General features: G+C 47.4%; 2 protein-coding genes across 6 annotated transcripts in view; both read left to right on the top strand.

The window, feature by feature from the left end:
- mgat4b (alpha-1,3-mannosyl-glycoprotein 4-beta-N-acetylglucosaminyltransferase B) overlaps positions 1–8,281 on the top strand; it is a 70,936-nt gene extending 62,655 nt beyond the window's left edge. Inside the window, exons 14-16 of one of the 2 annotated variants that reach the window (XR_011602191.1) lie at positions 2,617–2,729; positions 4,461–5,486; positions 5,527–8,281. Coding sequence is in view for 1 of the 2 variants with exons in the window: in XM_070963220.1 (XP_070819321.1) it covers positions 2,617–2,729; positions 4,461–4,484 (137 nt within the window). In the remaining variant the exon portion in view is untranslated. Of the gene's footprint in view, positions 1–2,616; positions 2,730–4,460 lie in introns of both variants that reach the window. The other variant, XM_070963220.1, reaches the window with a different exon arrangement.
- The window catches only part of canx (calnexin), a 283,863-nt gene extending 260,085 nt beyond the window's left edge, over positions 1–23,778 (top strand). The window contains exons 1-15 of one of the 4 annotated variants that reach the window (XM_070963218.1): positions 8,970–9,018; positions 14,822–15,055; positions 15,398–15,471; positions 15,782–15,840; positions 16,030–16,171; positions 16,260–16,341; positions 16,569–16,761; positions 16,942–17,131; positions 17,307–17,420; positions 17,546–17,702; positions 17,908–18,123; positions 18,398–18,517; positions 19,278–19,401; positions 19,495–19,583; positions 19,893–23,778. In XM_070963218.1, coding sequence (XP_070819319.1) covers positions 14,825–15,055; positions 15,398–15,471; positions 15,782–15,840; positions 16,030–16,171; positions 16,260–16,341; positions 16,569–16,761; positions 16,942–17,131; positions 17,307–17,420; positions 17,546–17,702; positions 17,908–18,123; positions 18,398–18,517; positions 19,278–19,401; positions 19,495–19,583; positions 19,893–19,952 — 1,851 coding nt within the window. In that variant the 5' untranslated portion in view covers positions 8,970–9,018; positions 14,822–14,824 and the 3' untranslated portion in view covers positions 19,953–23,778. Of the gene's footprint in view, positions 1–8,969; positions 9,019–14,821; positions 15,056–15,397; positions 15,472–15,781; positions 15,841–16,029; positions 16,172–16,259; positions 16,342–16,568; positions 16,762–16,941; positions 17,132–17,306; positions 17,421–17,545; positions 17,703–17,907; positions 18,124–18,397; positions 18,518–19,277; positions 19,402–19,491; positions 19,584–19,892 lie in introns of those variants that run through there. The other 3 variants (XM_070963219.1, XM_070963216.1, XM_070963217.1) reach the window with 3 other exon arrangements.
- Positions 23,779–25,137: the final 1,359 nt, after the last annotated feature.

The raw sequence follows: 25,137 nt of genomic DNA, 5'->3' as shown, positions 1-25,137 counted from the left end.
ATGTGGGACATCAGACAGCCGTGCAGGAGGGAAGGCTTAGAGAAACAAACGTGGAGGAACGAGTGCAGGAGGCCAAGTTCGATCTGACATCATAAATTACCAGCAGCTCTTTATCCCCCTCATCAATTTTTCAGATGAGTCGGCGGATCGATCCGGCCGCTCTCCTTCACTCTATTAATTTCAGCGCGATGCTTCAGATGTCGAGCAGAGGAACACGGACAGTTCGGCGTCTGAGCTCGTCAGCCTCAGATCAACCAGCCGAGAGGGTCAGGACTGACCGGGACAGATCGCACCTCACGTCCACCAGGGACAAACACGCTATTTTACCCCTTTAATGACACTTTCCATCAACTCTTTGTTTAAAAGTTTGGGTTAGTTTCAGGTTTATTCATGAGTTTGTTCATCGACACTCTGGTAACTGAACGACTTTTGAGGCCTTTTATGCAGGTTTACAGGATCATTAGCATCACCCCGTTAGCATGCTAACACACTGTACGAAGATGCGAACATCGTACCCTTTAGCATCACCGTGTTAGCATGCATGTTAGCATTGTACTCTTTAGCATCACCGTGTTAGCATGCTAACACACTGAACAAAGATGCAAACATTGTACCCTTTAGCATGCTCACCCCGTTAGCATGCTAATATTACTGTTACTGTGCTGAAGTGGGCCTGTGGCCTCACAGAGCTGCTAGCATGGCTGCACACTCTTCTTAGCCATGTCAGAGGCACAAATATGGAGCTGAAATGACCAAATCAGTCAAATCTGACTTCAGTTTGACTTCCTGCCTGCGTCCATCTGCTCTGTGCAGCTTGAGGAGGCCATCTTGAGACACCTCTGGACGCCTCCAGGACGCTTCTGGAAGGCGCTGCTTGTTTCTGGTGGAATCGCAAGCGCTGTCTGGAATGACTGTGGTGAGCTCCAGGGCTGCACCACGGCAGGAATGTGACGCAGCCCTGCCCGGTGGAAACTAAGGGTTACGGTGGCCCTGAGGGACAAAACACAATGACATTTCACAAATCACTTCAGATAATCTGAGTAAACGAATGTGGACATTCTCTGTTGCAAGTAAAAGTCAGTCAGAAGATTCAAAATATTATTCATGTAAAAGTATTGAAGTATTAACACCCAAATACACTCGAAGTATCAGAAGTAAAAGTAGTCATTTTGCAGAATAATATATGTAATACTGGTGGATGATGATCATTGATGCATTAATGTGTTGCAGCTGCTTTACTCTTTTCTTTACTGCTGACTGTCTTCATCCATAATACGTCATCCTTTACGAGTTGATGAAATTCTGTACTAATGATGTGAGTCTGCAGATAAACATAGTGTGTCAGATGAAAGTGGTTTAGAAGAGCGAAGCAGCTTAAAGTGGCCTCAGTCAGTGTGGACCAGACAAACCCGCCTTTTGTTTTCAGCCGCGGGTTTCATCTCCTTCGTTGTCTGTGTGTCGTCTCTGTTTCTGAGAAAAGCTCTCAGGCAGCTGCACACATGTCGCAGGCTTCTGAATCAAAGCCATAATACCCACAATAATAACAGATAATACCCCGCGATAAACAATAACACACACACACACCCCCCCCCCAGACGCTGCTCTTTGCTGGGATTACGGTCACACTCGTACCTGGAAGCATCGCTGCCAGCTCAATAATCCCAGTAAATAAATCCTCTGAGGATTATTGCTCTGTTGAGGTGCCGTCACACCAAAACCAACCTTCACTGAGCTGAAATAAGACTGAAGAGCGGCAGCCGGCCAGATGGCCTCTGATGGACACGACTGAATGTCAGGATAACAGAAAGCAGCAGAGAGCGCGGGGTCGGTAATGGACTTTGGATAAATGGAGTGGGTCTCAACAAGCATTCACAACCCCGGAAATCCTCCCAAAAAGCATAAAACCCCGCACGTCTCACCTCCATCAACGAATGAATGAATAAATAATAACCCGAGAACAAAATCCCTTAAAAACTGTCAGACTAACTCTTAGTGTTGAGACCTGGACCTTTAAAACCAGTGGTTCTTTCTGATTACCAAGAACTACAGTCAGTTCATGAACACTGACCACGAGGGGGAAACCAATGCACTCGAAGTTTACTTTAGTTTACTTTAGTTTACTTTAGTTTACTTTGGTTTGGTTTAGTTTAGTTTAGTTTACTTTGGTTTAGTTTAGTTTACTTTAGTTTAGTTTAGTTTAGTTTAGTTTAGTTTACTTTAGTTTACTTTGGTTTAGTTTAGTTTAGTTTAGTTTACTTTAGTTTACTTTAGTTTAGTTTGGTTTAGTTTGGTTTGGTTTAATTTAGTTTGGTTTGGTTTAGTTTGGTTTGGTTTAGTTTGGCTTACTTTACTTTGGTTTAGTTTAGTTTAGTTTAGTTTAGTTTGAACATTTCGATGCTGCCACCAGCTGCTGTCAAAGAAACATTTGACTCGTCTCCAAACTAATCACCAAACAGCTGATTGGATGGTCTGGACGCCTCCTCGTAGACTCTGGATGAGGGATTTACTGAGCTGCCCCTGAACAGCTGCACCCACATCCTACAAACTGCACCTTTCAGTGAATAAACCTAACAGTCCCTCAGATTTATTGATCTCATTGATCTTCATCTCTTCCAGGAACCTTCCAGAACGGGATCGCAGAGGGGGAGGTGGACCCCAGCTTCGGGCCCCTGGAGGCCATGCGTCTCACAGTGATGACGGACTCACCTGTCTGGGTGATCCTCAGCGAGGTGAGACCGCCCAGACTGATGACTGGAACCAGATTAAAACCAGTTTGACCCACAACAGCTCGTCTTTTCCGTAGAAATGACTTTTGATGAAGACGTGTCCAAAGTTTCTTCCTGTACTTTGAAGGACGCGGTCTTTGAGGTTCCTGAGGGTTCTGAGGAGGTTCCAGTTCCTTATTTGAGTTCTTGGATACCTGCAGAGGTCATATAGATCTCACCGAGGAGTCAAAGTAGCTCTCTGAGAAGTTCAAGTGGTTGTAAGCACAATCCTTAAACTGATCTTCAGTCTCGTAAAAACATATATGAGGGGCTCCAGAGGGCTTTTGTTTTAGGGACGCCTGCAAGATGCTGTGTTGAGTGCTTGAGTAGGTCTTCAAACATCCTGGAGGGACTTTGGTGTCCCCCCTGTTTAAGTATGTACATGTATGTTTTAAGAGGTTCCTTGGTCACGTTAGAGTGCTGGAGGATGTTGGGGCTCTGGACGGTCTTCCTGGATGGACCCTAGGTGGGATCTGAGAGGTCTCTGAGGGGGCTCCAGAGGTAAAACAGGCACTGAGGCTTTGCATTTCTAATTTGTTTCATTTTTGCACGTTCAATGGGGTACCGAGGGTCCACGAGGTGGTTCTGTAGAGGACGTTCTCAGTTCCTTGTCGAGATCCAAAGGATGCTCCAGAGAGGCTTCAGCTATCGAGGAGGACTGAGGGGATTTTAGGAAAGAGATGCAGGAGATGTTCCCATGGTATGGAAAGTATGGAAAAGACTGATGATGCTTCAGGGGTCCAGAGGATGTGAGGATGTCACATTTAAGAGACCACCGAGGAGTTTGCAGCGCTCGAAAGAACGCCATCAATATTAACGAATGTGATTAGTAACATAAACATGATAATCAGTCAGTGATCAATAGATCAGACTCGTTTCAGTCCTCGGAGCCAAAATGGCCTCTTGAAAAAGAGCTCCAGCAGAATTCAGTCCCAGTCTGTGGACTGCTGTCCTCGACCACCTCAGGGCACCGCAGACATTTTTGTTTGTTTGTTTGTTTGTTTTAATTCTGTTGGCCTATACGCAGCCTCGCTCTGCGCTAATTTTAGTTTAGTTTTACTTTAATTTTAGTTTTTATTCTGACATTGTTTTACCCTCTTTGCAATGGAGCACTTTGAGGTCATTTATTTGATGTAAAGTGCGTTATAAATTACATTTATTATTATTATTATTATTATTATTATTATTATTATTATTATTATTACTATTATCATTAATTCACAGCTGAAACAAAGTTTGGCGTCTCCTGCATTTAAAGTCCAACGGTGCTACAAACCTTGAAACTTAACGTCCAGACCGACTCGGAATGAGTCCGTTTGTTGTTCAGGGATCAATTTCACGACACCAAGATGAAGGAATGTGGCGAATGTTTCAGCCTGACCTCCTGACGTGTGACCTCCGACCTCTCTTTGGGGGTTGCTGAGGACAAAGTGTCTTCATGTTAGTCCTTCAAAGAAGGCTTTAATCTGGGCTTAGTGCAGACTTTCAGCTTCACGTGGTGTAAAAATGCTTTTTAATCCTGATGCTGTTTCAAAGTGGAACATAATGAAAACTATCTGGATCAGCTCTTATGAGACTCCAGCAGGCCTTTAGCACACCAGTCCACGTCTTCTTACTGGTCTGTACTGGGCTGTTTGACTGTACCTGTTGTACTGTGGTTTTCAGCAGATCTTCTGGTTTCTCTGGTCTCCTCAGATCTTCATAAAGAAAGCAGAGTGAAGCCCCCCCCCCCCCCCCCCCAGCGATACCTCAGCACCTCCGAGCGTTCAGCCAGCTGACGAGAGGCCGTCGGCCGCCGTCCCGCTCACCCGATCCCCACCGCGGTGCCACAGCGCTGCCCTCTGGCCAGACTTGGCCACTGCAGGGCCGATGGGCTCAGACTGAAACACAGACGGACACGCAGCTAACGACAGCAGCTGAGCGGGAAGCAGCGTCTGACGCGCCGCAGACGGGAGCTCCTCTCAGACCATGCTGTATTTAATCTGACGCTCTGTGTTTGTGTACATACAGTAAGTAAATGTTGAAACACTGGTGTTTGTGGAGGCGTCGGCGAGGGCGTCGGCGAGGGCGCCGGCGAGGGCGCCGCACCGCCTCCAACAACGAAACTGCTGCTTCAGAGTCACAGAGGCCCGGACCTTTGTGCCCACCTGTACACGCCGCAGCAACACGTATGACGCACACCGCAGCGTGTTGACGTGTGTGTGTGTGTGTGTGTGTGTGTGTGTGTGTGTGTGTGTGTGTGTGTGTGTGTGTGTGTGTGTGTGTGTGTGTGTGTGTGTGTGTGTGTGTGTGTGTGGGGCTGCTGCTCGCGGTTCACACCTTTTCCCTCCATCTGTGAGCAACTTGCCTTAATGATGACGAAGAGCAGATTCACTTCACACACACACGAGCCCAGACTGAAACATGTAGCCACAACATACCCAGAATCCTTTGCTGCGATCTCGGACCTTCTCGCATCTTCGTGGCTTGAAACTACTGATGTTGACAGCTGACATTTGCTTTTTTAAGACGTCTTTGAAGACGGACGTGTCACGTGAACTGAGGCCTTGACGACTTCTCTGTTCTGCAAGGCAGTACTGACGTGTACTTCACAGTACTCTGAGGTACTCTGCAGTACTGTCAGATACTTCACAGTACTCTGTTCTACAACACAGTACTGTAATACTTCACAGTACTCTGAGGTACTCTACAGTACTGACAGATACCTTAAAGTACTCTGAGGTACTCTACAGTACTGACAGATATTTCACAGTACTCTGAGGTACTTTACAGTACTGACAGATACCTTAAAGTACTCTGAGGTACTCTACAGTACTGACAGATATTTCACAGTACTCTGAGGTACTTTACAGTACTGACGTGTACTTCACAGTACCCTGAGGTACTCTACAGTACTGACGTGTACTTCACTGTACTCTGAGGTACGCTACAGTACTGACGTGTACTTCACAGTACCCTGAGGTACTCTACAGTACTGACATGTACTTCACAGTACTCTGAGGTACGCTACAGTACTGACGTGTACTTCACAGTTCTCTGAGGTACGCTACAGTACTGACAGATATTTCACAGTACTCTGAGGTACTCTACAGTACTGTCAGATATTTCATAGTACTCTGAGGTACTCTGCAGTACTGTCAGATATTTCACAGTACTCTGAGGTACTCTACAGTACTGACAGATATTTCACAGTACTCTGAGGTACTCTAAAGTACTGTCAGATACTTCACAGTACTCTGTTCTACAACACAGTACTGTAATACTTCACAGTACTCTTAGGTACTCTACAGTACTGACAGATACTTCACAGTACTCTGAGGTACTCTACAGTACTGACGTGTACTTCACAGTACTCTGAGGTACTCTACAGTACTGTCATATAGTTCACAGTACTCTAATGTACTCTTTAAGCAATGTACTTCATAGTACTCTTACATACTTTAAAGTACTGTAATGTACTTCACAGTACCCTAACATACTTCACAGTACTCCGACCTACTGTAAAGTATTTTGCTGTACTTTAGTCTCATGTACTCTATAGTACTTTAATTACATTCAGCAGTGCTCTGACATACTTTACAGTACTCAAATGTACTCTAGAGTACTGTGATGTACTCTGCAGTACTGTAACGTACTCTGCAGTACTCTGATATACTTTACTGTCCTCTAATGTATCTCTACCGTACTCTAATGTACTCTACAGTACTGCACAGTACTGTATTGTACCACTCTGTGCTCTGGTTTCCACTGCTGTGCTCTGATGTACTTCACTGTACTGTAGTTTTCGTTGAACCAGTAGAGATCCTCGTCTGTTCTGGTTTTTCCTCGTTTCCAGTCTCTCGTTGGCTCCTTTGATAATAAAGAGTAGAAATCATGAAATTCTTCTAACAGTTGAATTTTCATTTCTCGGTGAAGACGCCGTCTGTTCCTCGTGTTGGACTCATGTTGGCTTCCAAACTCAGAGACAAATCCTCCTTTGTGCCCTTTTTAGACTTGACTCGGTGTCCTCAGACAAAGCCGTCCTCACATGGACACTGGACTGAATGGATTTAACCCAGTTTGACCTGCAGTTTAACACTGAAGGGTTTGAAGTATGTCCGTGTACTCTTGTGTACTTTTGGACTGGGTGTGTGAGGACATTTTAGACACTTTGTGTCAGCAGTATGTGTTTGTCTCTTACCTGCACAGAGCTGCTCCATAAACCAATGGTTCTGTCCCAGTTTGCTTTGAAGGATTTGACCTGAGCCCTGGTGGACACCAGCACACGAGTCAAACCAGGACATGACTCAGACCAGGACACGACTCAGACCAGGACTCAGACCAGGACACGAGTCAAACCAGGACATGACTCAGACCAGGACACGACTCAGACCAGGACTCAGACCAGGACTCAGACCAGGACACGAGTCAAACCAGGACATGACTCAGACCAGGACACGACTCAGACCAGGACTCAGACCAGGACTCGACTCAGACCAGGACTCAGACCAGGACTCGACTCAGACCAGGACTCAGACCAGGACACAACTCAGACCGGGACACGACTCAGACCAGGACTCAGACCAGGACACGAGTCAAACCAGGACATGACTCAGACCAGGACACGACTCAGACCAGGACTCAGACCAGGACACGAGTCAAACCAGGACACGAGTCCAACCAGGACACGAGTCAAACCAGGACACGGCTCAGACCGGGACATTCGTGCACATGAAATTCAGCTTCTTCAAATGAAGACGTGGAAGTGGAATGCTGTCAGAACCACAGACGGTGGATTTCTGTCCGCTTCAGGTCTTCAGACCGTCGTCACCTTGAAACCAGAAAACCTTCTGAGCTCTCAGTTATTCAGGGGCAGCGATCTTTAATTTAAGGGAACAAACTAAGTAATTCAAGAGAAGAAGTTACTAATTCAGAGGAGCAGTTTATGAAAACTTCTGCTCCGGCGTCTCGGCCCCTCCGTCACAGCTGGACTCCATCCACGTCAGGGTTCAGATGAAACCAGATCCAGCAGGATCTCAGCGTGTCGGGTTTTGAAGTGAGCGTCTCGAAGCTTCAGGCCGACTCTTCGTCTCCTCGTAGGATGCGCTGGAATGCGTTGCTATAACCTTGTGTCTGTCTTTTGTATCTTTTAGATAAACTCTATTTAAATGATCTTTAACTTCTATCTGATCTGTGAATTGTAATAAAGAGAAATTTAAAGGATTTTTCTCATGTAGGTTTGTTTTGAAAGGCTCTTTGCCCGTGACTGCTGGTTCCAGTGTGTTTCAGAAATACAAGATTTTGGGGGTGGTGGGCAGATTTCGGAGAGTGTCATCAGGTTTCATCAAACGAAAATGATGAAATCCCAACATCACACCGCTGGAGAGAAGTGGTTAATCACAGGAAAGTTAGAGGAATTTATTTCAATTTCATGCAGAAAAAAAGTGAGGTGACAGGAAGTATGAGAGGGCCTGAGAGGCTGTGTCACAATAAAAGTCTTCAGTTTGTGGCATTGCAACCAAATTAAGCGTTTCAGGACGCAGATACAAAGAAAATGTAAGAAACTGTGTTCAGACAGTGACGCAGCGCCGAAAAGAAGCTTCATGGTTCATCACAGTGAATAAAAGGGACAAAAGCAGCCTTCGATCGATCGATCGATTGATCGATTGATCATCTGCTTTGGAAACTTTGTGAAAACAGTGAGAAATGTGGTCACTACGAGCCCAAAGTGACGCCTTCACCATGTTTGTTTGGTCCAACCAACAGTCCAAAGCTCAGTATAAAATGTAAAGACTCAAATGAAGAGCACTACTTCAATACTATGACTAAAATATTTACTTCGAACAAATACTGCATAGGCCTGTAAAATACACTGAACAAAGGTGTAAATTAAGAAATGCCTGAATCATTTTACAATATTGACATAATTACTCTGTAAAACACCACATTGTGATTTCAATTGTCTCTTCTGCTGCTGTGAGCTAACAAATCTGTGTCAATCTGAACAAGCCATCCTTTTCATCACCCAATCAACGCACACTTCCTGTGCCAGCTGGACCAATCATTGCTGTCCACGAGGTTCAGCTTCAGGGGGCGGGCATGTCCATGTCGACGGACGTTCTCCTTTAACCAATCAGCTGTTGACAGTTGACAGGAAACGTCAGACATTCATTCTCGCTAGCCAATCAGCAGCAGGGGAAGGCGGCTTTTCCCCTCCAATGGGCCACGTGACCCTCCTCAGTAGTTCCCAGGCGGTCACATCGGCGAGCCAGAGGTGAGTAAAGAGACCGATAAATGTCACATTTTACTGGGGAACACAGCGACAGAGTGATGTTTTCTGAGAAATATCCGATTATTCATCATGTCTGCCCGGTAATTATTTAGAAAATGGCAGTTTTTAGCCGTTAAAAATGACTCTGTGTCTCCAGCATGCTGCTAGCATTAGGCTGAGTGGCTAACTGAGCCTAATTAACTAACTTGCAGGTGAATTCAGCTAGCCAGTTAGCCTGCTGCGTTGGCCTTTATTAGAGCTTAATTTGCTGATACATCAGATATTTAACGTTATATTTCAGTGAGACTTCTTCTGTCTATTACATGATATCTGAAGTTTTGTTGGCTCGGCTGCTACTGACAGTTGTTTCGTAAGCAGCGTCGCAGCTAAGATAAGCTAAGCTAAAATAAGCTAAGCTAGCTGTGTCAGCCGTGCTCGTAGCGGGGAGAGGTTGTTCCGGAGAGGACGCTGACGGGAAAGACTCGATAAAGAAGATAAGCGGCAGATGAAATGTGAGGATAAAGCTATGAAGAGGAGAGGCTGTTAGAAACTAATGAATGAGTGCGTGTCAGAGGGCAGTTAGCACGTCAACTTCATCTGTGTCACCCGTCACAGGCTCCATCAATACAGACCTCACCAAACACTGTTCAAACACGGAGAACTTTATTTAAAACATGTGTGAGAGACAGACAACTTTCGGAAGATCCCAGATATTGCAGGAGTATTTGCATCCTGTCAATCAGTTGTCCTGATTAATCATTGACTTTTAAAAATGGTCACCACCGAAGTGTCCCACATTTCAGGGTGATGTCTTCAGGTGTCTTCAGACCTGTAGTCAAAGCCCAAAGATAAGCCCGCCTCGTGCAGCCTTTAAAACGTGGCTTGACATTTAAAATACTGGTTTACTAGTACTTTATTTCCACTGTGAACATCATGAGGTCAATGAAACAACAAAGTACAGAACAAATACTGAGATACTGTTTAAACTGAAACTCAAAAATCATCAAGTGAAATTTATTTTGCAAGCCCCTGAGACCGCCGGCCACGGGGGGCGTTCAACTGTTGGACTGTGCGTCCCTGCCGTTAACGGCGTCCCTCCGATGAAAACATTCGTCCTCGAAACGAATTGTTGACATTTGTCAAATGACTGTCATAAGTTTGAAGTTCATGTTTTGTTTTGCTCCATCGCTGAGCTCGACGTGATGATGATGATGATGATGATGATGATGATGATGATGATGATGATGATGGCAGCGGCGGCAGTGATTCAGCAGCAGCTCAACGCTTCAGTTCACAGCTGAGATGCAGGACAGCAGCAGATCTTCAGGATCTGAGAGCAGTTGTCTTTCATGAGTGTTGGATCCAGAAGCCGTCAGACCAGTTCAACCTGCTGGTTTCTGTCAGGGTTCAGGGCGGCCTGTTGGACCGCCACCCGCTCGGATAGAAACCAGTTCTGCTAATTACAGCGAGATTACAGCGTTCAGCCCAAACCTCTGGACTGGACTGTTTGTCTGCTCGTGAAGACATTTCTTCACATCCACCACAGTCTTCAGATCAGCTGTTCGGATGCAGTCGTCTCACTGACGCCCAAATAAATCCTCAGATTTGCTCACTTTCTGCTGCTGCTAGAGTTTGATGACATCTGCTCTCGTTTCACTTGATGAAGATGCTGAGGACGTTGATGAATCATGAAATCATAAAGAGCTTTCTGCTCTTCGCGTTCAGTAAAGAGTCGTGAAATGAATCCAAACAAAAGGAAACTGCTCAGAAACAGCAGAATGACGTTTCAGACGTTTCTTCCACGCTCAGTAACTGACAGTCAGTCGTCGTGACCACAGCGTAGAAGACAAGCATGAGAAGACATTTACTAACGTTTACCACTGGTTTTTACTGATAACAGAACTGTGTCCTCCTGCTGTCCACAGCAGCACACGCAGGTAAAAACAGTGATATACATATTTTTTACAGCTTATTTTAAATATTCAGGAAAGTGATGAAGGCAACGAGTGAAAGACGGTCAGTCATTGACTTTGTGAAGGAAGGAGCTTTATTTCTGTTAAATAATAACCCGTCTGTCTGTCTGTCTGTCTGTCTGTCTGTCTGTCTGTCTCTGTCTGTCTGTCTCTCTGCCTGTTTGTCTGTCTGTCTCTGTCTGTCTGTCTCTGCCTGTCTGTCTGTCTCTGCCTGTCTGTCTCTGTCTGTCTGTCTGCCTGTCTGTCTGCCTGTCTGTCTGCCTGCCTGTCTGTCTGTCTGTCTGTCTGTCTGTCTGTCTGTCTGTCTGTCTCTCTGCCTCTCTGCCTGTCTGTCTGTCTGTCTGTCTGTCTCTGTCTGCCTGTCTGTCTCTGCCTGTCTGTCTCTGTCTGTCTGTCTCTGTCTGTCTGTCTCTGTCTGCCTGTCTGTCTCTGCCTGTCTGTCTCTGTCTGTCTGTCTGTCTCTGTCTGTCTCTGTCTGCCTGTCTGTCTCTGCCTGTCTGTCTCTGTCTGTCTGTCTGTCTCTGCCTGTCTGTCTCTGTCTGTCTGTCTGTCTCTGTCTGTCTCTGTCTGCTGTGGGTTAACTGATGCAGGTAAATCTGATTCCTCTCTTTAATGAAGTGAAGCTGCTCTCGTTGCAGGCAGATTATTTTAAATGTCTTTTAATCGTCTCCTCCCCAGAAACACCTGAAACATTTTAATATATTTTTTAATTTAACGAATGGATCAGTCATATTTTCAGACGAGGCCAGTTTTAAGAACCGATGGCCGCTCTAGTCCACTGAAAGTATTGATAATTGATCCCTTTGTTAGTAACTGCCAAATGTTCTGGAGTCTAAATATTCTGCAGAAGCGTTTTTCTAATTTAGATTTTTTCTAAAATCCTAAAATAAAAACTAGTTGAAGTGTCGTGTTTGATTTAGGAAACGTCTGACTTTCCAGGTGTTTTACTGTGAAAACACCAAATGTATTTCTAGTTCCAGTTTGTCCAGCGTGACCTTTTTCTGTCTCACATCAGTTATGTGGATACATCAGGGTTTCAGACAAATCAAGACATTTGATGACGTCTCCGTGGACTCTAACTGATGGACGTCTCTGAGTCTGATCTCAGAAGAACATCCTGCAGATGAACTGATAATGAGAACAGCCTCACGTTAATGTTTAATGACACAGTCCAGTGTCTCTGCAGAGACCAGTTTGTCTCCTTCTCAGGCCCAGCTGGAGACCAGTGTCTTTATCAGACAGTATATCAGAGCAGCAGATGTCCTGCAGGCTGAACTGACCAGCATCAGATTAACTGGAGCCTCGGCGATGCTGCAGTCTGGGTGGACGACAGCAGCTTCAGCTGGTTTCACTCAGCTGAGTAAGAGGCTGTTACCTCAGCCAATCAGAGACCCTCTGAAGGCTTATTGGCTGGACAGGATGTTGGGAAACCAAAGTGTTGCTCTTCCTCTGAGCCGTAGAGCTCCATTAAAACACATCAGTGAGCTGCAGTGTTTATTCTGACTCACACACATACACACACACACACACACTGCAGCACCAAGTGAGGATTCATCCGCCGCTGAAAATAGTCCCCAACAAAGCTCTGTTTGCTCCTGTATGTCTGATTGTTTGAGGCGTCACTGAGCTGAACACGAGCCCAGAGTTTGATTTAGGACGAACTCTAACATCTTAATTGCAATATTGGCCAGAAAAAAAGCTGAGTTGAGCCCTAAATTATATATTTGTGCTCAAAGATTTACATCTTCAGTAGGAACCAATGGGCTTGGAGCTGGGAGCCACAGGCGGTATTCAGAGACGGACTGACACGCCGTCGGTTCGAGTCTGAGCGGGAGAGCGAGAACAAGTCCAGGTTCGGGGGTCGGAACCTGGTCCGGTAGCAGATTTGGACTGTTGAGCTGCAGCTAATGATCGTTGTGGTTATTGATCGCTGACAGCAGCTGTTTGGACCTTCATGACGTCTTTAAATGTGCTGTTAAACGTGATCGGTTATCAGAATAGTCCCAGATGAATTTTCTGTTGACTCTCATTGATTATTGGCCGTTCAGCTGTGTGAGTGTGTGCTCTGTGTGTCGCCTCCATTCTTAAAAACCTTGTCGGTGTGTGTGAAGCTTCTCTCTGGGGCTAATTCCCCCAAAAGCCACGTGGGTGCCAGCCAGATGGCTTTGATGCTAAGCTAACAGCTAGTGCTGATGGCAGTCATACTCATGTCTGTTAGCCAGGCATGCTAATCCCGCTGCAGGTTAATCTGATTAGCTGGCAGTCTGCTGAGTGAGACGTGTGGCTGGTCAGCCGTCTCATCTGAAGACCAGAGAGCTGCCGGATCAGGTTTTATTGTCTTCTCCTACAAATCAAGAGCAGATACCATCGACCCGCCTGCATGTGTGTCTCCTCTGACAGACGTTTTATAGTTCAGTTTTCTTCCCTCAGCGCGAACGTGTGATGCTGTCACACATGTCCTGCGTCCTCCGAGCTAAAGCTGCAGGATGTCAGTCCTTGTGGAAGCTGAATTAAAGAAAGATGGTTTTAATCTGCGTCGTTTGTGGGAAACAAGCCTTTCTGTGAACGTTTTACATTTCGTCCAGTCTCTGTCTGAAGACCGCGTGGCGTTGATGGCGGGACGATAAACTGGTCGGACTGGAACGTTTGCTGTGATCAGGTAGCATGTCGGCCGCAGAGACAGTGTCTGTCGTCTTCATGCAGTTATTAATGCCCCAACCCCCGCCGTGTGTGTGTGCGTGCGTGTGTGCGTATGCGTGTGTGTGTATGCGTGTGTGCGTGCGTGTGTGTGTGTGTGTGTTGGGGTGCTGCAGTAATCCCGCAGGGTGTAATCTCATTAAGGTTAACGGACCTGTGGGTGCGTGTCCTGTGGGTGCTGCTTGGTCGCCGTGGTGACACCAGGGTAACGCAGGTGAAGCACCTGACGTGTGCGTCTCTTGTTTCTCATGATGAGCGGCTGTAGCTGTTTATGGACGGATCCATGGAGAGTTCAGAGCTTTGAAATACACCGGGGAACGAGGACAGTTGTCAAACATCACAGCAACATGTGAGGACTGAAGACAGCTCATGTGGGACGAGGACTCTGCGGGTCTCTGGAGCAGGTGTAAGATCCCCCTGGGCCTGCTGAGTCCTTAAACCCAAACTACTGACAGGTAGCTCTGTCGGCTGAACCACGTCCACGAAAGAGTCTGCACATACACCTGTTTTAATGTGCTTTTAATTTGACATCTTTAAGTCTTGTGTCCATTGAGAGCCTCCACCAATCACACACCACCACGCCCACCAGTCTGACCAGTGATCAAAGTGTGTGAACACTGTGGGACATAATGTTGAACGAAGACTCCATGAGTCTGTTCCCGTCCCAGCATGTACAGGGACAGCAGTATGTGATCAGCACTCGGCCAGTGATATGAAGGCTCATCATGATTTCAGCACTCGACTCCCTTTGCCTTTCTTTCAAAATAAGAGCACAGAATAAACAGGGTTATTTTGGCCTGAATGAGTCAAACAACGTTTGAAGAGCAGAGTCGTGGTGAGAGTGAAAACAGACATGACGCTGAACAGCTGGAACAGATGTGCTCACTCTCTCCTCCTCCTCTTCCTCCTCCTCCTCCTCGTCCTCTTCCTCTGCCTCCTCCTCCTCCTCCTCCTCCTCCTCCGCTTCATCCTCCTCCTCCTCTGCCTCCTCCTCTGCCTCGTCCTCCTCCTCTGCTTCGTCCTCCTCCTCCGCTTCGTCCTCCTCCTCCGCTTCCTCCTCCTCCTCTGCCTCCTCCTCGTCCTCTTCCTCTGCCTCTGCCTCCTCCTCTTCCTCCTCCTCCTCCTCCTCTCTGCAGACTATGGATCAGCGGCTTGGGTTGTGTGTTCTTCTGGCAGCAGGCCTCCTCTGCCTCACTTTAGCCCCTGTCTCTCGGGCTGAGGACCTGGTTGAGGACGGTCTGGGTGACGACATGGACGTGGAGGACGAGCTGGATCTGGGTTTGGCTGGAGCTGAAGAGGAACTGGAGGATCTAGAGGGCGACGTCCAGGATGAGGCTCCACCTGCTCCTAAGACTCCTCCCACACCGAAGGTAAGACTGCAGACTGCTCATTGGACGATTTAATGGTCCCTTAATTATATTCTAAATAATCACTCGATTGGAAGAAGTACTAACACTGACAGTAAATATTCAGAGTTTTGTCAACAGGAAGTAAACAGGAACATGGCGGTTGGCAGCAGAGGACTTGTGGCTCAGCTGTGTGGTGACTGTGTTTCTCTGTCTTTGTGGTCTGAAGCCGAGCTGTCCTTGAAACCAGTTAACCTCAGTGTCTGAATCCCTGCAGACCGGCAGCAAACAGCCGAGTGTCTTCTGTTCGGACGCGTCTACTCTGTCTTTCTTTGTCTTCACCTCCTTTCTTTCTTCCTCGTTCAGGTGACCTACAAGGCTCCGGAGCCGATGGGGGAACATTTCATCGCTGAGTCTTTCGACCGGGGGACACTTGATGGGTGAGCACACGTCACTCACACACGGTCTGACTGCAGTCAAAGTAAATCTTTACACCTGAAGACTCCGAGTGACCCGAAACCGTTTTGTTCCGCCCGTTTCCTCAAAGATGCTCGTGTCAGCAGAGTATCCCAGCATGCACTGGGCAGATGATGTGAGGGAGACTCAGAGCAGCTACTGTGTGACCACGTTTAGGTTTTTAGACTGTGAGCATGTGATTGATCTGTCTGAAGCGTTTCCTCTGTCCTGCTGAGCTCTGAGCTCTCTGCTCAGGTGTGACGGGAACTAACCTACCTGTCCGCTGGCTTTCAGCTGGGTGGTGTCCAGCGCCAAGAAGGAGGACGCCGATGAAGACATCGCCAAGTATGATGGTAGGTACAGATGTACAGTCCAGATGTTCTGCACAGCATGTGGAGACACTGATGGCACGTAGATCTGCGACAGCTGGAGCGTCTGCACACCGACTGCTGAGACGTCCTCAAGAGGCCACCGTACTGAGACAAACTCTTCATTTAAGTCGTGGTCACAGTTGATGGTGATGATGATGATGTCATGCACAGGTCAGTGGGCGGTGGAGGAGATGAAGGACAGCAAGCTGCCTGGAGATAAAGGTCTGGTCCTGAAGTCACGAGCCAAACATCACGCCATCTCAGCCCAGCTGCTGCGACCTTTCACCTTTGACTCCAAGCCCCTCATTGTCCAGTAAGAACGGCTTTCGTTTGCCTGACCTTCCTCTTCCTCACTGCGTCTGTCCGTCAGGCCTCTTCATCGCTCTCTCCTCTGTGTTCAGGTACGAGGTGAACTTCCAGTCAGGCATCGACTGCGGCGGCGCCTACGTCAAGCTGCTGACTCAGACTGTCGACCTCGACCTGGTCAGTTGACACACACACACACACACACACACACACACACACACACACAGACCTGTACAGGTCACTGTTAAGATGATCAGACTACGCAGTGACGTGTTGACTTTGGAGTATTCCCGTCAAAGTCTAGAAAGGAAGTATATGAAGTGTTTGGATGAATGAATGAATGAATGAATGAATGAGAGAAAAGAAACTCGTCCAGCAGCTGAAGGCCGTCTGTGTCTCCTCAGGACCAGTTTGTGGATAAAACTCCGTACACCATCATGTTCGGACCCGACAAATGTGGAGAAGACTACAAGCTGCACTTCATCTTCAGACACAAGAACCCCAAGACAGGAGAGTACGAAGAGAAGCACGCCAAGAAGCCCGACGCCGACCTGAGGACGTACTACACCGACAAGAAGACACACCTGTACACGCTGGGTAAGACACGCGCGTGCACACACACACACACACACACACACACACACACACACACACACACACACACACACACACACACACACACACACACACACACACACACACACACCTGTACATGCTGGCTGACACACACACATTAATGTCAGTCCATGTGTGTAACTCCTCTGTGTCGCCCCCCAGTGGTGAACCCTGATAACACCTTTGAGGTGCTGGTGGATCAGACGGTGGTGAACAGCGGCAGCCTGCTGACAGACATGACACCCCCCGTGAACCCCCCAGCTGAGATCGAGGACCCCGACGACCAGAAGCCGGAGGACTGGGACGAGAGGCCCAAGATCCAGGACCCCGCCGCCACCAAGCCCGAGGACTGGTCAGTGCACACGGCCGCTTAACATGGACACCAGGAGGATGATTACTGCGTTCTTATGGCCTCATGCAGTAACTGGTACTTGTGTGTGTGTGTGTGTATGTGTGTGTGTGTGTGTGTGTGTGTGCGTGTGCGTGCGTGTGCGTGCATGTGTGTTTTTGTGCGTGTGCGTCTGCAGGGACGAGGACGCTCCTGCCCAGATTCCCGATGAAGCTGCAGTGAAACCTGACGGCTGGTTGGACGATGAGCCAGAGTACATCGGAGACCCCGACGCTGTCAAACCTGAAGACTGGTGAGTCATTACGTGTTGACCATGTCACGTGGGCGACGTCACTGATTGGCCAACTCGATAAAACCTCAGACCCTGCTCGCGAGTCTCGCTCTGATTGACCTCGCTCTGCTCTCCCTGTCCGTCAGGGATGAGGACATGGACGGCGAATGGGAGGCTCCTCAGATCCCTAACCCCGCCTGTGAGTCCGCCCCCGGCTGCGGCACCTGGAAACGCCCAATGATTGACAACCCCAGCTACAAGGGCAAGTGGAAGCCCCCCATGATTGACAACCCCAACTACCAGGTGGGTTCAAATGCCTCCATATCCAGATGTTTAGTGCAGCTGTGTTTGGATTGAGAAGCCACAGATTTACCTTTTTCCTACGCTGAACTGAGTCTTTGGACCTAACTGAAGCGAGCGCGGCTGCTCGGTGGTGATCAGGTGGAGTCGGTTGAGGGCGGAGTTAAGTTCCTGAAGCATCCTGACTGGAGCACCTTTCTGTTCTCAGGGCGTCTGGAAGCCGAGGAAGATCCCCAACCCTGCGTTCTTCGAGGACCTGCACCCGTTCAGGATGACTCCGTTCAGCGCTCTGGGACTCGAGCTGTGGTCCATGACCTCTGACATCTTCTTTGACAACTTCTTCATCACCGACGACCGCAACACCGCCGACCGCTGGGCCGCCGACGGCTGGGGCCTGAAGAAGGCCGCCGAGGGCGCCGCCGAGGTGAGCGCAGGACGGACGTGACGCGAGTCTGTTTGTCCAAAGCAGCTTCGAGCTTCACTGTCCAAAAACATGAGGTCAAATCTGAACGTTTGCACGAGCGATCGTCTGTCTGAGGAGCTTTTAAATAAAGCTTTGGACATTCAGACCGAGCCATCAGAAGGCACGTGATGCAGCCGCTGATTCCTGTTGTATTATGTGTTTTAATGCAGGACGTACTACTTCTTGTTGTTGTCGTTGTTGTTGTTGTTGTTTCAATGCCTCTGTGTCGTTCCAGCCCGGTCTGGCAGCTCAGATGTTGAGCGCTGCAGAGGAGCGTCCATGGCTCTGGGTCGTCTACGTCCTCACGGTGGCTTTACCGCTCGTCCTCATCATCGTCTTCTGCTGCACCGGCAAGGTAACACGCACACACGCACACACACACACACTCTCTGGTAGCTGTAGACGGGTCTTCGTGCCTGGAGGGCAGTGCAGTGATGAGAAGACTAAAGGTTGAGGAGTGTGAAACGTCGAGCAGCCTGCTGTCAGTGCTGATGTCCCAGTGTGGTGTGTGTGACTGTCCACAGACGTCCTCAGGATCAGCTCAGGGTCAGTTGAGTCTCACCAGCTTACAGGAAGAGTTTAAGGAAGCCGGACGCCCCGCCTCCGCCTCCTCAGGCCGGGTGACTGACGCTGCTGCTGTTAGAGTGGCTTCATGTGTGTTTGTGTGTCTGTGCTGCGTCCGCCTGGTGCTGTAGTGTAGACAGCAGTCCGCCTGTTCATGTGTTCACTAGTGTCAGCAGTCAGCAGCCCAAAGCACAGGTAATACAGCTGTCTTCATCAGCCAGTCATGTGACCGCAGTGTCGTCTTCTTCTTCTTCTGCTCATCTCAGCAGAAAACAAGTAGAGCAGTGATCAGTGGATCGACCTGTCAGTGAGAGATTTTCTTGATTTTTCCTGTAGAAACATGTGATGTTTGAGCTTCTTGCATGTTTGAATGATCTGAGTGTGTTTGTAATAACGAGGCTTGGACTGAAGCTCCGTCCGTCCGTCCGTCTCAGACAGCGTTAATCCACATTAGTCTCTGTGTCCATGTCTCCTCTGACAGTCAGTGAATCTGCTCAGGTTTCAGTCTGTCTGTGGAGTCCAGCTGAACTGTTTTTCTGTTTGTTATGCAGAAGAAGAGCCCGGCGACACCAGCAGCAGAGTACAAGAAGACCGATGAAGCTCAGCCCGACGTGAAGGAGGAGGAGGAAGAGGAGGAGGAGGAGAAGGCTGAAGAGGCAGAGAAGAGCAGTCCAGGTTGCTGCCATAGATTTCAAAAAGCTCTTTATTTCCTCCGTCCTGCTGTCGACACTGATGGTCTGACTGATTCAACTTTTGTTCCCTCAGCAGCAGAAGAGAAGAGTGACGAAGAGGAAAGCCCGGAGAAAGAGGAAGAGGAAGCAGAGAAGGAGGAAGAGAAGGAGGCCACAGGTGACGAGGTGAGGAGTCGCTGAGGTTTTGTGCTTCCTGAGACAGAAGATGTTTAGGACCAAAGCTGTGAGGATTGTGCCGTTTATCAGGGAGACGGTGCGTTCAGGTGCACCTCGGTCTGAAACGTTTGGAGAGTGATGGATGAGGACGGTTAGGAAGCAGCTCCATCGTTTCAGTGTGGGGGGGGTCACTGCCACTTTAAATTTTATTTTCTAAGCTTCAGAAGAACTGCGACCTCATGTTTTCATGTTGTTGTTGTTACGTTGTCATGGAGGAACAAACTGCACCTGAACACCTCGCTCTTGTTTTCCATGTAGAAGCTGGAGGACGACGTTCTGCGGAGATCTCCCAGGAACAGGAAGCTCAGAAGGGACTGATATCTCTGAATCCACAGCCCTGACCTCACCCCCCCCCCCCCCAGAATACCCCCTCCCCTCCCCCTCTTCCTCCTCGTCTTCTTCTACTCCTCTGCTCCGAGGTGATGAAGCCTAAATGGAACCCGTCTGAAGCAGTGAAGCCGACAGGAAGCTAATCAAGACCTCCAATATGGACGCCTGATGATGATTATGATGGTGATGATGATTCCAGTGTGAGCAGGACTGAGTTAGTGTGATTAAAAGGATTTTTGTTTTTGAAAGAGATTAACTGAGATTAACTAAACCTTCCTGCATCATTCCTTAACAACACCTGAGCAGACTCCAACCCACGGGATCAACGTGGTCCGTCCCGTCCAGTCTGACGCGCCGCCCACCGCTTGCCGCCCAGTGCCACCCTGAGCTAACAAGTGCCCCGCCCTACCAACAGCTTGCTAATTAGCTTTCAGCGGCATGCTAATTAGTGTCCTGACAGAAGGATGTTTGGTATCAACACTAGTTAATCTAGCCTAGCATGATCCTGCTTGGGCAACTAACAAATTGCTAGCCTATCTTAATAACTAAGCTGTGAGTGGCTAAGATTATCCCCACAGATAGTCAGAGGATTAGCCAACCATAAATCCTGTTAAACAGGCTAACTAGCAGGCTGCTAGTGTACTAGCAGGCTGCCAGTTAGCCCACTGTCTGGGTTCTGATTAACTGCCAGAATTCAACCAAACGTCTTGACACTTAGCCTAGCAACAAGATGCTAATTAGTTCACAAATATTGTGATTAACTTTGCTGCAGCTGTCTAGTTTGCCAGGCTAGCAACTAGCTTGTTAGCAACATGCAAATTCACCTGCTAAAACTTCTGAGAGTCTGGAAATGTATTATCCTGAAACAGTTCGGAATTGGCTTACCAAAAGTATTGCTAATTGGTCACTAGCCTGCTAATTAGCTCATGAGCAACTTGGTAGTAATTTGGCAACTTGTACTGCAATTTAAAGTAGCAGTTAGCATCCCACTTGGACTGCAGTCTGCTGAGCAGGGTAACAGCGGGCTGCTAACAAGCTCACACATGATTATGATTTACTTACCAACAACTAGCTAATTAGCTGGCTTAAAGCTAATTCACCTACTAACAGTTGGCTTGTTAGCCTTCCTACATTTTACTCATTAGCTAGCTAGCATCCTAAAGTAGCCCACAGTTTAGTGATTTGCCACAGAGGCAACAGCTAAAATGGATGACACACTCCAGATGACACAACTTCGACTTCCTTTTCATGTGTCATTTTGTCCTTTTGTTTTAAAGCTGTTAGCTCCATGTTAGCTTCATGTTAGCTCCATGTTAGCTCCATTTCAAACACACAGCGCTCATGTTTTCTCACCTGAACGAGTCTCCTCAGGATTTCTACTGTTTTATTATCCTGATGGCAGCAGGGAAGGTCAGAGGTCAACCAGGTTAAAGCCATTAGAGCTGGACTTCAGTGGACATGTGGTCCTCAGGTGACAGGTGTAGTTACCTGTCCCTGAGCGCGTTGAGTCTGTGTGATGATGGTTACTGGCAGCAGCTGATGAGGGTCTGACACCAAAAACCTGTTACGACAGCTCAGGAAACCTCACATCTCCAGCGGATGTTTTGGAGTTGTTGTGGACAGAACTTTGGAGATACGAGGTTTTAACTCTCCTTTGTTGACTTTTATTCCAGCAGCAGCTTCTGCAGTCATGTCCTCCCACTTGAAGTGTCAGTCTGAACAAACTCGGCAGCAGCTCGTATCATGGCTTACTTCTTGTCCCTGAGTTTTGCCTGTCAGGTAGATGAATCCCGTTAACAGCTTCTGAGACGTCGTCTACCTTCTTGTGTTTGTCGGTTCAGGTGAGAACCCTCAAACGTTCCTGTGTTCAGGTTCCTCTCGTCCGTACAACGAGCTGCTGTCGTCTTAGTTCGACCTGAACCTCGTCGTGTCAGCAGGTGGACGGACACCCAGTCCCTCTTTCATCAACCCCATATGAAAAGAAAAAGGCACTAAGGGAAAAACTCAGGCGCTTACTCTCACACCTGTCCACCTGCGGCACCCAAACCTCCACCAATCACAGACGCCCTCCTAAACAAACCCTGAATCCATGTTGGAGTTTAGCCCCATGTTGAAAAGAGATGCACTTGAGCGCGAAAGTTGATTCTTAACCTCTGAAATATCATTTTGACAAACTAATCGCAACTCGAGGTTCACTTACCAGCTTTTCTCCGGAGCTTTGAACTCACCTCATGGTCTTCGGTGAGGGACGGAGTTCGTCCGGTTCTGCTGAAAGATCGAAAGCTCGTCGCTGTCTCAGACCTTCTGTATTTAGGTCAGGTGACAGCAGCTGAGCGAACCGCTGACGAAGACCGTGAGGTGCAGCTGAAAGCTCCAGGAAAGGCTGCTGAGTGGAAACTCAGTTCAGATCCACAACATGCTCAGCACATCCATAATCAGCGCTCTCGCTGCGTGATGATGTCATCAGGAGCAGAACAGCCAGTCAGACTGAACAGGAAACGTGTCGTGACCACAAAGTCAGCCAGAAGTGAAACCTTCAGCGTCAAAGTTAAACCAGTAGAGCTCCCAGTCACACCTGGAAACATCCCATCAGCTCTGAGCGTGTCCAAGCTCAGTCTGCTGTCAGTCTGTCCATTCGTCCAGCACATGTAGGCCAGTGACGTGGGTGACCCCTGACCCGTCCTCTAGCGCCACCATCAGGACAAACTCTCTCATTTTCTCTCCACTTGTGGTGAAACTCAGAGGGATTTTGTGATCATGAGAAAAAAGTCCATGAACTTTGATTCATCATGAGGTGGTGTGATGATGATGATGATGATGAAGATGATGATGCTGCAGACTCAACCAGACGAGGACACAGGATGTCTTTCTGTAAAGAGACAGTGGAGCTCGCTCTGTGGCGTCGCTGTAGTTCAGAGTTCACCAATAAAAGCTGAAATAAAACTGTTTGATGTGAGCGTGTGTGGATGGAGACGTGGGTGGAGGCTCGTAGCCACGATGGTCGTGTCGTCGTCGTCGTCGTCGTCATCGTCATTGTTGTATCATACTCCAGTTTTCCAGACAGTTTAACAGCTGAACTTCTCTGTCAAAGGTCAGTTTTCTGTCCGTTTAATTCAGGTCAGCGTTGTCTCTTCCCACCAACCACGAGCAAGCTCTGTAGTGACGGGCGGCCGGCTTTCAGCAGGCGGTGGGCGGGGCAAAGCTGTGTGATGTGTTTGTCTCTCTGGTTGTCGCTGAGTTAAGATTTTGGGCCTCGAGATGAACTGGAGGTCCCTGCTTCCATGTCAGGTGACCTTTGACCTTTCTTTTTCTCCTCTTAGGGTAAACACGAGCTCGTTAATTTTGGCTGTAAACTTTCCTGCTTTCGTCTGTTTTATTTTTCCGTGTGTCGCTCTGAAGTTAAAGTGTCAGTATGTGATGCTTTAGGACAAACGGCCTCCAGCAGCAGCTTTACATTCCCACCCCCTCACCCCCCCCCCACCCCCCCCCCCGTAGTCTCAGATGAGTTTTCTCTGGTCGTGTCTGATGGAAGCTGCCTCGCTAACAGACTGTAGACTGAACACTGTATCTGCTGGTGAACCTTTACATGACTCTGTAACTCTGTACTTTTTATTTTGTTGACTGTGTTTGAACTAAGCGTAACTGTTGGCCCAGCCTGTTCCTCATGTACACACGATGTAAAGAGATGGACCTGCTGACACACCACAGGAAGGTCCAGCTTTGAATAGAAATACTGTGATGACGGAGCCCGATGTGTGTGTGGACAAGCAGTCGACGTTTGTTTTGATGAATAAAAAGGCCAAATGGAAACTGAGCGAGGGTCTGAAGAGTGTTTTTCAGGTGAGGACAGTTTATACATGAGTGTTTTTACTGGTGCTTCAACATGAAAGCAGAATTTTACCTGCTTCATATACTGTTGATACTCTACAGCACAGCTCACATTTAAGAAATTCAAACAAACATTTCTGTACATCATCCAGCGTCAACCTGACAAACATCTGTAGCTCTCGGCTGAAGCGTATTTATAGGAGAAAAAAACAAAAAAATGAAACACTGCAATTTTCAAAATCAGACCTTTTGAGGTGGTTTCCTCTCAGGAAATTAAAGGCAAAGACATTTCTCAACATATGGCATGATTATGGAAGAACTTCAAAGGCCCTCATATTTTTTTGATGTATTTTAGTCTCAGACGGCTCAAACAATGTACATAACCACAAAAACTCTGACAACAAGCTTTGCCAAGCAGCTGAAATATCTGCTATAAAACATATTTCTGTGATGTGTTTTCTGATCAGAAACTGTTTAAATGTTTTTCAGACAACCAGCTCATCGCTGCATCAGTTTGAGACACAAATCATTTCCCATGACGCTTTGATGCCGGACACTCAGACTCATAGGAGATGTGGTTGTAGAGAATAAACACAGTAAATGTCTTGTTGTGTGTGGACTTCATTAATAACAAGAAAGTGATTACTGTCCACAGTGCAGCTGCATCTATGGAAGCTCACATCTGCCAAAAAAGGTTTTCATGGTACGTTTTACGCGATAACTCAGAATGTTTATTCTGACCACAGTGACTTTTTTAATGCCTCAAATCCAATATTTTTCCTGTTGTGTAGTTAGTAAAAAACTTGCAAGGTCAGAATTAGGAGCCAAAACATAAACTCAAAGTATCTCAAAATCTTTACTGATAAAAAAAAGACATGTTTTTAAGTCAAGTTTGACCAGTGGAAGTTAGACTTGTGTCCTGTAATGTGTTGACCTAGTAACACTTTCAAGTAACATCTTAACTTCATAATTTTGACTTTTAAATGTTTCATCTGACTTTTTGACATTTTATGTCTGAAAAAGTCATATTTTTGCCTCCATATATCACAAGGATGACTTAATGTATTTTAAATTTCTTAATATTTATTGTATTGTTTCCTTTTCTGGCAGGACTGTGATTCTTATTGTCTATGTAATTTATAATATGGATAGAAAGTCTGATTATCGAGTTTAAACTTCTCTCAAAGAGCAATCAGAGGAATCATTAAAAGGGGAATATGTGCAGAACTGTGATTTACAGGACGGAGGCTAACCCGGAAGTGGGCAGGACTTAAGCTTTTCACTCTTTGTGAGTTTTTGAACCCTTTGTTCTCCGTCGCATCAGCGCGAATGTGCAGTTTGATCC

Source organism: Chaetodon trifascialis, chromosome 5 (genome assembly GCF_039877785.1).
Source record: "Chaetodon trifascialis isolate fChaTrf1 chromosome 5, fChaTrf1.hap1, whole genome shotgun sequence".
NCBI classification, from domain to species: domain Eukaryota; kingdom Metazoa; phylum Chordata; class Actinopteri; order Chaetodontiformes; family Chaetodontidae; genus Chaetodon; species Chaetodon trifascialis.
This window is presented reverse-complemented; position numbering and strand designations above follow the sequence as displayed.